The sequence below is a fragment of the Microtus ochrogaster genome, chromosome 5 (genome assembly GCF_000317375.1).
Source record: "Microtus ochrogaster isolate Prairie Vole_2 chromosome 5, MicOch1.0, whole genome shotgun sequence".
In the NCBI taxonomy this organism is placed as follows: Eukaryota; Metazoa; Chordata; class Mammalia; order Rodentia; family Cricetidae; genus Microtus; species Microtus ochrogaster.
The window spans coordinates 26,334,551-26,346,301 of record NC_022012.1 but is presented as its reverse complement, the minus strand read 5'-3'; the positions used below and the strand labels follow the sequence as shown (position 1 = coordinate 26,346,301).

Here is an 11,751-nt window from a genome sequence, read left to right as displayed (position 1 = left end):
ACACACACACACACACACACACACACACACACACAGGAGTGCAGGGTTACTGTTTTAGCTAAGATGGTAACATATGAACACTAGAAATGAGGATGCAAGCCTAACAATGATCTGAGAAAAAGCACTCTTTAGGCAAAAGAGCACACACAAACAGCATACACACTTGTCATCTATAACTCATGTTTGATATTTCTAATACTAAACATAAATATCAAAATCTTAGTGTGATGGCACCAAAATGGTGGAGGAACAAGTGTAGATGGTTTTAGTCCAAGGTATGAGCTAATGCTCAGCACACTTGAGAACTGTGTAAGCGTCAAAATAAATCAAGTAGAAAGGACTTTAAATTATCTGATTCATAATAATACAAGGTTTGGGACATGGATGATAAAGTCAATTTGTTAACATAAACCACAGAACAGGAAAAGGGAAGGCTCTTCCAAGGAGTCTCAAACATGAGATTCATGAAAAATCTGTTATTCATGATGTTTAAAAGATTTTAGGTGGAGGAATGAGTGCTCTCAGGGGTGAGAGATGGGGATAAGAAGGTCAGGTGCACTGCAATGCCAGTGAGGAACTAGAAGGTAACAAGCATAAAGAGAAGCATGGGGCTATGGATGCCAACATTTACAGTGGGAGGGAAGCAACTGAAAGGTACAGCCTTTATGAGTAGCCTTATACTCATGCCACACGCATGGCATATGCGGCATGACTACTGTGTATCCTTAAGTGATGGAGGGGAAGTCACTCACACATGCAAGATTTGCAATACTAAACACTGACTGTTTTCCTAATTTTAAAATTGTGATTCTCTGAAAAATGAAATTTTATGTTGTTTTCAGGGACATAGCTGTTAACAGAGGTATTTATAGACCAGCCATTTATGTTGTTATCAATAATTTTATTTGTTCCAACATGAAATTGTAGTAGGGAGGCCACTAGTTAGTTCCTGGCTGCTCAGCAGCTTAGACCTGAAATAATCACACAGAAACTATATTAATTAAATCACTGATGGCCCATTAGCTCTAGTTTCTTATTGGCTAATGCTTACATGTTAACTTAATCTATTAATACTATTAATCTGTGTATCGCCACGTGGCTGTGGCTTCCCGGCTAAAGTTCGGTCCGGCTTCAGCGGGGCTACATGGCTTCCCTCTGACTCTGCCTCCTTTCTCCCAGAATGCCATTTAGTTTTCCCCACCTACCTAAGATCTGCCCTATCAACAAGCCAAGGTAGTTTCTTTATTAACCAACAGTAGTCACAGCATACTTTTCTGTTTAAATTAAAAAAAAAAATCCCACATCATAAAATGATCTGCTTTAGTAAAGTGCTGACCACATATGAATTTTAATGACTGAAAAGTAAACTGAGGTGAAAAATGTTCCTACCACAAGCCATTAAAACAGCATCCTCTTCAGCTCACACTGCTGCACTACTAAGTCACAGCAACATTCAATTCCCAAGTGCACTGATCGTTATGTTTTTAAAACGCCAATGCTTACATATATACACGTCACATATGGTTGGTTAAGGTATTTCTAATTCTCAAACATAAAATGAATAACAAAATCCTAATGTGATGGCACCAAAATGAATAGAGGAATACAAGTGTGATGGTCAGGGTGGTTTTAGTCCAAAACTGGCACAAAAAAAAATATCACACACAAGCATGTGTGTATACACACACCAGTTGTTTTATGTTAGTGTTTAAAAATCCATAATATGCAATTACTAAAGCTTTTCAATGAATTACAAATAATTCATTTTTAGTAATGTAGAAAAGTTCTATATTTCCTTATTAATTTTCTTTCTTGTTTAGTTCACTGATTTGTCCTGTTTTAAGAAGTGGGGGCAGGATCTTATGATGTTGACTAAGCTGATCCCAAAATCCTAGACTCAAGCAAACTTCTCAACTCAGTCTCCTTGCTGCTGAGACTACAGGCAGTGTCTGGATTACAGTTTTCATTTTGTGAGAAGGGTTACATGTATGTATGTGTATTAGCATATGTGTGCAGGTACAATTGTACCATGTGTAGAGGCCAGAGGATAACATCCTGGGTCTTCCTCAGTTGCTCTCCACCTTATCTTCTTTGAGACAAAATCTCATTGCACCCAGAGCTCACCCACCCATCAAACCACAGGGATCCTCCCTTTTCTGCCTCCCATGTGCTGGAAGTGGAAAGCAAATGAAGTTCTGGGGGAGGGTGCACTGTTGACATGGGTATGGCCTGGTCAAAGAGGCCAATGCCTCAGACTCAAAGGCGTGGAAAGGCCTCACTCTGGTCAGGGTATGAATGTGCAGGAAAGGCTGACCATCCACTGAGAGAGTAAGTGTAAAAAGCTCCCACTACAGTTTCTTCCTCTCCAGGATGACACTGCTCCCCTGCAGAGTCCCTACCAATATCAGGTGACCCAGCCCCTCACTGGTTGTCATACAACACGGTGTATCCAGGCTACTGGTGCATCTCACCTGAGCACACAGCTCACTGAATCCAGATTTACGTCCCTGGTATCTGTCTTTATGGTCTTCTCTCCCAGTCAGGTTCCCAGGACCCAGCTGTACCGGCTTCAGCAACTGGGATTACAAGCAAACATGATGGCACCCAGCTTTGTATGTGGGTGCATGGATCCAAATTCGGATTCCCATGACTGTATGGCAAGTACTTTACCAAGCGAGCCGTCACTCCAGCCTCTGGCTTGAATTTTTTAAAATAATGATTTTTGTTAGCAATCTTTGAAGAGTAGCAAACCATATCAGAAGAAGAGCACTAATTTAGGGGTTTACTACTGCTTTGATTTTTAAAATGTCTCTAAATAAAATCTCTTAAATTTAACAGTTCATAAATTTCTTAATCTCTTTAAATGTTGATGAAAAGCTAACTTTCTCATTGTACCATACAAATCAACAGTTAAACCCACTAATTTTTACATTAACTCAAAACTAATTAAGTGGAACTTAGAAAAAAAATTAGAAAGTTACTTTTACTAAATTTTTCTCAAAATGGTATTTCACTTGAGTAGTTCTGAGAGAAAATGGTGCAAAATTCATTTTTAGTCAGTATGTAAAACTAACATGTATTTCCAGAGAAAAGTTAGTAAAATACTGGCTCAAATTTCATTCCTGTATTTTATTTTTTCTTTTTGTTTTACATTTTTAGGTTTCTTTCTTTTTGAGAACATGGTTTTGCCTTATGTGTGTCTATGCACGATGTGCATGCCTGGTACCTTCTGAGGTCCAAAGAGAGTGTAAGATCCCCTGGAACTGGAGTTACAGATGGGTTTGAACCACTATGTGGGTGCTTGGAACCAAAGTCAGATCCTCTAGAAGAACAAGTGCTCTTAGCCACTAGCCAACTCTCCAATCCCCATTTTGTTTTTTGAAATGTGGTCTTGTGTAACTCAGGCTGGCCTGGAACTTGCTACATAGCTCAAATGACCTTAAACTTCTGATCCTTTTGTCTCTACCTTGGGAATTCTAAGATTAAAAGTGTGAATCTCTACACCTGGTTTTATCTGGTCCTAGTGATCAAGCTCGGGCTTGACACATGCTAGGCAAGTGCTTTACCAACTAAACTATATCCACCACATTCCCTGTATATTTTTATAATTCAGGAATTTGATATTTACTGAATGTGATGTTTTTAACAGAAAGATTATAGTGTTCCCTCAAGGAACCTACGCATGAGAAAATTAAGAGTACAAAATAAGATTATTACAAGGAGTTGATACATGTGATATAAAAAGTAATTTTAAGATGGGTGTTATGATGCACACCTTTAATCCCAGCATTTGGGCTCGGCTAGACAGAGAAGCCCAGTCTCAAAACGAAACAAAAAAACAAAATTAAAAGTGATTTCCACGTGTACTCAGATAAATTTGTTGGCACTGTAAAGACTGAATACAATAATTTTGTGTGCATACTACAAGTACACAAACACAGAGTGAATGGAGCACTACAAAAAACTTATGCTGTCTTTCTTTCTACTCACAAATTAAATGCAGATTTATTGGAAGTTATAAAACTATAAGGAAGACAATAATGGGCAAACAAATCACTAAATATTCTTTTATAAAAAATATTTATTTATTATGTATACAATATTCTATCTACATGTATGCCTGCAGACCAGAAGAGGGCACCAGATGTCATTACAGATGGCTGTGAGCCACCATGTAGTTGCTGGGAATTGAACTCAGGACCTTTGGAAGAGCAGGCTATGCTCTTAACTGCTGAGCCATCTCTCCAGCCCCTAAATATTCTTTCAATGGAATGCTCATCCCTCCAGAAATTACTTAAAAATAGTAACAGTACTGAATTTTTTTCTTTTTTACTATTTTAAACTTGGTAAAGATGGATTCAATGTACAGAAAACTGAGAATACTTCAAATAGTCTCAAAAGAGATACAAATTATGTCTACTGGAATGGAACAATTGAGGTCAAAAGAGATACAAATCTTGTCCACGGAAATGGAACAATTTGCATGTGCTTTGGTGTCACAAGTGAAGATATTTTGGGTTTCTGGAACAGTTTAACATCTGACAGCCAACATGTCAACTTGATGAGACCTGAGATCAACTAAATCTCTGGGTGTACCTGTGAGGTATTTCCTTGACTGAAATATTGACGTGGAACCCCACTCTAAATGTGCGAAGACCTTTCAAGACCTTTCAAGGTGGCCCAGATGTAAGGGGGTCCAAGAGACAAGCTTTGCTTTTTGCATACTTGCCTTCATGTCTCACTGTCCTGTTCCTCTAAGGAGTTCATTTATCCCTTCACTGCTACTGCTATTGCCATTCTTCACTAACATCTGAATTTCCAACTTGAACAGAAGACCAGTGACTCTCTAAGAATTTCCCAAACCTTCCAGGACAAACTGGGACTGGCAACTGAAGCACTCAGCCTTATGAACTGAGAAGCCATCAGTTCTCAGGCTCTCCAATATGAAGACAACATACTGTACTACCTAAACAAAATTGTGTAAGCCCTTCTAAAAATCCCTTTTTATTAGATATTTGTTCTAACAGTTCTATTCCTCTAACTAATATAACCCTTAAAGGATTCCTTCTTTGAGTTAAATATATCTTGATGTGTTCAACCAGTAGTTTTGTGAAAGTCATGCTTATATCCTCTTTTAAAGTGAATGTGAACCCTACCCTTCCTCAAAAAGATAGAAGGAAAGATATGTCCACAACTGATTACAGTCGTACTGAGATCTGGAGTACAGTATAGGAATACTAAAGTATAGTATAGATCACACTGAGAATTAAAAGAATCATTTTAGCTCCAGGAGGCTTGGGAAAGCCTTCATCTAACAGGCTTATCCAGCCTTCTGACATTACAATATGGCACTGTCTTCTACAAAGTTCATACTCAAGAGCCATGCTACAGAAGAAGAAAAGTCACATAGAAATCTCATAATGGGGACTGGCTAAATGGCTCAGCAGGTAAAGACCTTTCCTGCTCAAAAATGAAAACCTTAGTTTGATCCCTATAACCCATACAAAGGTAGAAGCAAAGAATCAACTTCCACAGTTATGTTCTGACTTCCGCACACATCTTTGGCATGTGTACTATACATATAACACACTCAGACAAAACACACAGTAATAATAATAATGAATAAAATTTAAAAACTAAGTGAATTTTTAGTGTCACACAGTAAAGGAACAGAATAATGACAATTATTAACTTTTAAGTTAGATAGCAAAATATTATATGGTGAACTAAAAACAAATCAATATTATTAAGCTATTTTCAACTTACAAGAGGGCAAGTCTGAAAAATCAGAAACAGAACACCATGCAGAACAAACATATCACCATCTAGAACTTCTTCATAAAATTACAAAATTGTAACTTCAGTAACTTTTCTAACAGCTCATCTGTTGGCTGAACAAGAAAAGCTGATTACCAACAGAGGCAACTCAATTATGATTGACTATATCAGCCCAAGAAATTCAAACCCAAAAAATTCAAGCCCAGAAAATATGAACTGACTTAATTCCATTTTGGGAAAACAGCTGTTTGAAAAGTTGAGTTAATATCAGTAGTTAGTCTAAAAAAACTAAGCAATAATGTTCCTTCCCTCGATGAATGGCTATGTGTAACCAGTAAGTTTCAGATTCAGATTCTGAGTTTAGAGAGATGAAGTCTTGGTCCTATGAGGAATGTGCATTGCACACCTACAGGACAAAATGTTCACAAATAACTTAAATAAGCATTAATTCAGTACAATCCAAAGTAGAATTTACCATAACTATATCATAACTGATTTAGGCAAAAATATGTGCAGAAAAAGGGTTGGTTGAACATATTTTAGTTTCTACTATTGAACACTAAAATGCTTTGGTAACTTAGTTTGTTACAAAATTGGTATTTTGAAAGCAACTTAACCTACAATTACAAAGCAAAATAGTTTATAAAGTCATTTGAATGGTTAGTATTCCTAGAGCAACATGTAGTCATAAGCCACTGTATATACTTCCTAAGCTATCAAATCTTAAAGAGATTTTCTTTCCCATGAAAATTTCTAATGAAAATAATTTTCAAACTCAACCTGCAGGCTCAGGGCAGTATTGTTCAGACAATAATGCATGTGCAAAGTGAGTTCCATATAATAAATATCATTTAACTGTGTAATGAGGTGCTTCCAACAATGTTTCAATGAGAAGTAGTTAACATGTAATATAATGATATTAAAAGGCAAATATAAATAAGAAAATCTAGTAACTATATAAATACAAATAGCAAAATTTGATCAATTAAGATAATATACTTGGAGCTCAGGATACAGTTTGATGCACCTGCCTGGCATGCACAGAGCCCTGGGTTTCCAATCACCACTTCAAAAGATGATTATGCTTGTAACCTGTTATCAATAACTGAAAGCCTATCTGAATGAAGTTACCTTTTACAAACTGAAATTTTTGAATGCCCATAGACCAGCATTGATAGATTAGTGTTTACACTATATTTTTATGACATGGAATATTAACTTTGAACTACAATTGAAAATAGTTATTTTAGCTCATAAAATTTTTCATTATTTTTGCTGATAGACCCCAGTTACAGATTTTTTTAAATAAGTAAAATGAGTGGCTGAAACATGTTTCCTGGAAAATTACACTGATGATTTTTGTACCTTATTTCTCAACTAAATTTGGTTTCCCAGCAACTCAGCAAACTTATTTTTTAGGGTAATCAGTTCAAAAACATGAAGTTATCCATGACATCATTAGGTCACAGTCATCAGTAAACATCATTCCTTTAAATCTATAAACCTAGAACTAAACTCTAACCTCACTGCATCCATTACTATCTTGAGTCAGATGATCACCACTTCTGGCTTACTGTAGCACGCCTCCCAAACTCACACACACACACACACACACACACACACACACACACACACACACCCCTCTGCTTACTGTAGCACGCCTCCCAAACTCACTCACACACACACACACACACACACACACACACACACACACACCCCTCTTGTATTATTATTGTACCCCTCACTGGTCTCCTGGTTTACTGGAGCACTCTCTCACTGGTCTCCTGGTTTACTGGAGCACTCTCTCACTGGTCTCCTGGTTTACTGGAACACTCTCTCACTGGCCTCCTGGTTAAATGGAACAAACCCCCCGCCCCCGGTCTCCTGGCTTACTAGAACACCCCCCTTCCTGGTCTCCTATCTAACTGGAGCACTCCCTCATCAGTTTCCTAGCTAACTGAGGTACCTCCTCCCTGGTCTCCTGGCTAACTGGAGCACTCCCTCACTGGTCTTGTGGTTTACTGGAGCATCGTATCACTGGTCTCTTGACTTCCTTTTTTTGCTTCTTAATACTTATTTTCAATCTGGACTTCCTTTAAAAGTCAAGCCAGATCCTCTCATTCCTCAGCCATAAGTTCTTCTGTGGTTTGTAACCTCACTCAGCAAAAGCCAAAGCCCTTGTCATTAGATCACATGGAAGCACATGATCTGTTCTCCACCCCCGGTACACTTCTTCTGACTTGTTCATATTCTTCCACCAGCTCATTTAATTTGAGCTACGCTATTTGTGTTTCTTTCAGCTTTCTTTTTAATTCTATGACATAGCCTTTATTTAACTTGTTCTTTCATTGTCTAATATGTTCCCAGATACACATACTATTGCTCCTTTACATTCTTCAGTGTCTGCTCATACTTCACCTTCTCGCAAAGGCCATCTGTAGACAGCGATTGTTATTTCACATTGTATTCTTCCTCTCTACCTACAGGTTCAAAAACAGTACCTGAAAATATCTACTCACTAAGCATACAAACCAACAAAAAGTACTGAATTGTTTCCTGTGAGTAATGTAGCAATCATTTTTCCTTACATATACTACACACACACAAAGAGAGAGATATAAAACATTGACTTTACCATTGCACTAAGTGTTTCTTCCCAATCAGGCCTCTCTCGAGGGTGAACATTTCTATGTAGCTCTGGAACAAAATCATCTTCTTCAGACTGTATTGAGGGCTTCATTTTCCTAGAGAAAGAAACATGAGAGACTTTTATAAGAATTTCCATTTCAACAAAAACTGTCGCAATGAACACAATCCAAAAGGCAGTAAAAAATACCTTCAGATTTTAAATTTAACTCAAAAAAACGTGAGTGGTTGATGGTGATCCTTAATTTCTACTCTGGCTTCCAGAGATCTACCCTGATATACCAAACACCTGCTTCCTATTCCAGAAAATAACTATAATAATTACTATACAAGGCCTGATTACATCTATTCAACATAATGTGAACCTTGAAAATGATCTGTTACAGAAATCATTTACTCTGAAACTGTGTCTACAGACTGTGCTAAGCATTAGTAAACCTTCATAAGGGGTCTGGGAAGACGCATGATGAATGATGAGGCTCGTTAAGGGCTTACTGGACAAGTACAAGGACCTGAGCAGCCAAGACTGTATGTAATACACTGTTCATGTACACACATACCACTAACACAAAAGTCCCTGTGGAAATTCCCCTCAAATCAATATATTAATGGTTATGTGCTCAAAGATGTCAACAAAGCCATTCAAAATGAAGGTTAAGAAAAAAAAGAAAGAAAATCAGCTGAGAACTGAGTAACTCGTCAGCAGCCCAGCAATGCTGAAGAAACAAGGGAAAGATGGCAACACTATGTGCTCTAAGCTCTTGACTGAGACTCCAAGAAAGCCATGTCTCAGAACAGAGCCCGAGAGAACAAGAAGTAACACTAAGGTTGTAACTAAGCCACACAGGGTCAGAAGTGCTACGGAAAATACTCAATTTAGAAAATAAAAAAGTAAAACAAATAAAAACAAGATCTATTGAAAATTCCCCATCTACATTACATGATATCCAATAATAAATTAAGAGGTAAACTTTAAAAAAAGTAAGTAAAAAGTCAAGGCAAACTCTCATCTAATTCAGATTTTTAAATTATCGAAAAAATAGAGGCAGTATGGTCCATTTGTAGAGTCTGCTCCAGATAAAGGAATCTTTGAGCAGCATCACTCCTGGCCCAGCAGGAAATGACAGATAAAGGGCCATCAAGCCAAAAAAAAAAAAAAAAACCAAAACAAAAAAAAGCTGGGCGATGGTGGCGCACGCCTTTAATCCCAGCACTTGGGAGGCAGAGGCAGGCGGATCTCTGTGAGTTCGAGACCAGCCTGGTCTACAGAGCTAGTTCCAGGACAGGCTCCAAAGCCACAGAGAAACCCTGTCTCGAAAAACCAAAAAAAAAAAAAAAAAAAAACAAAGGGCCATCAAGATGATTTAGTTCTAACTCCCAGACCCACATGGTGGAAAGACATAACCTCCATGCATGTGCTATAGCATGTGTGCCCATGTACATATTATATACACACATACAATAAATCAATAAAAATAACTAAAATTATAAGAGCTTGCTAAGGCAGATAGTCTACAAAATTGAAACTTTCCTAGAATGCATCAGATAAAAAGACTCAGGGCAGGCAACCAGAGTAAATGCTAGAGAAATGAAAAGTATGGGCTTTTTCATGATGAAACAGATCACAGGCAACTACTTGCCTAGGGCCAAGCAAGAGAAAGAGAGACTAGCTGGTAAGAAGCATTTGCTTAATTTTTTATTAAGCTGCTTAAAATATTTATGACTCATATATTCAGTGAAAATGAAAGAAAAACAGATAAAAGTGAAGATTTCAACAGGGGATTGGAGTATTGAGACACTCATGTTCACTCTAAGACTAAGAAATATATATGCAATTACAGATTCATTAGATGTGGGCCACAGAGATGGTTCAGTAGGTAAAGGTGCTTGCTGTCATGACTGATACCTGAGTTTGATCCCCAGAATCGGATGGAAAGAGAGAATCAACTTCTGAACATTGTTCTCTGACCCCTACACACTACCATGGAGGGCATGTGTTGTTAGAGCAATAAGAAAACAGATGAATACAAAAACAAAAAAAGGTAGTTTAAAAAATTTTTAAAAAGGAATTCACTAGATATGTTTAAAAACAAACCTGACTGAATAGTTAACTAGAAAACAATCATCAAACTTGAGGAACAAAAAAAAAAAGGAGAAGAAAATATAACACAAAAAATGGCAAATAAGTCAGGTGGTGGTGTGTCTTTAAATTCAGAGGCAGAGACAGGAGGATCTCTTTGAGTTCCAGGATAGCCAAGGGCAGAGAAACCTTTTCTCAAAAAAATGTAATAATATAAGCTCTTACATATTTCTAAATTGATGATAAAAAGTAAATGATGAGATAGAGAAAGGAACAAAATCAGCATTTTAAAAACAATGTCTGGAAAAATTTTTAACTAATAAAAGCCATCAAGCTCTCAACTCAAGCCAAAATTTAATTTTGAATTTTTGTTTATTTTTAGTTTATGTGTGTGGATATTTTGCCTGTATGCATGAGTGGACATCATGTGCATGTAGTACCTGTGGAAGCCACAAAAAGCATCAGATCTTTGGGGATTGGTGCTACAGACTGTTGTGAGTTGTCATATGGATGCTGGGACTTGAACCAGAGTCCTCTGGAAGAGCAGCCAGTGCTTTTAAGTGCTGGGTCATCTCTCCAGTCCTCAAGCAGAATTTTTTAAAGCAAATTCTGTATAACACAGCTAAATACTAAACATAAAATTCTACAAGAAACTCAAAGTCAGTACAAAGGACAAACTGACTTCAAAGAAACAAAAATAATACAAAAAAAAAAGTAAAGCAAAAGCATGAATCACTGTAATAAGGAAAAAAAAAACACTGTAACCTAGAATTTTCTACCTTTCAAAATATCCATTTGAAAAAAAAAAAAGCAGGTAAGATAAGCCATTTTCAAAACAGAACTGAATTTACCAAAAGGAAAGGAAACTAAGTGAACAAAGTTGAGAACTATAGAAACTAGAAAATAGAAAAGATTGACAGACTAATGGGTGGAAGAATGCATAATTACAACCCCAGAATTTGGAAGTCAGGGCCACACTATGCTACAAGGTGACTTTGAGACCATCCAGGACAACAAAGTGACATACTCAAAAAGTCAGTAGTAGTAGCAATGCTTTATGAGATATGTATTTGTGTGTGTGCACACACACATATTATATAAGTACAAAAACAGAAAAAAAAATCTCTGGGAGCCGGGCAATGGTGGCGGATGCCTTTAATCCCAGCACTCGGGAGGCAGGCGGATCTCTGTGAGTTTGAGACCAGCCTGGTCTACAGAGCTAGTTCCGAAACCCTGTCTCGAAAAAC

General features: G+C 37.3%; 1 protein-coding gene across 2 annotated transcripts in view; it reads right to left on the bottom strand.

The window, feature by feature from the left end:
- Arhgap32 (Rho GTPase activating protein 32) overlaps positions 1–11,751 on the bottom strand; it is a 230,116-nt gene that overhangs the window by 129,144 nt on the left and 89,221 nt on the right. For both annotated transcript variants that reach the window (XM_013346244.2, XM_013346245.2), the window contains exon 2: positions 8,414–8,522. In XM_013346244.2, the coding sequence (XP_013201698.2) occupies positions 8,414–8,518 (105 nt within the window). In that variant the 5' untranslated portion in view covers positions 8,519–8,522. The remainder of the gene's footprint in view (positions 1–8,413; positions 8,523–11,751) is intronic.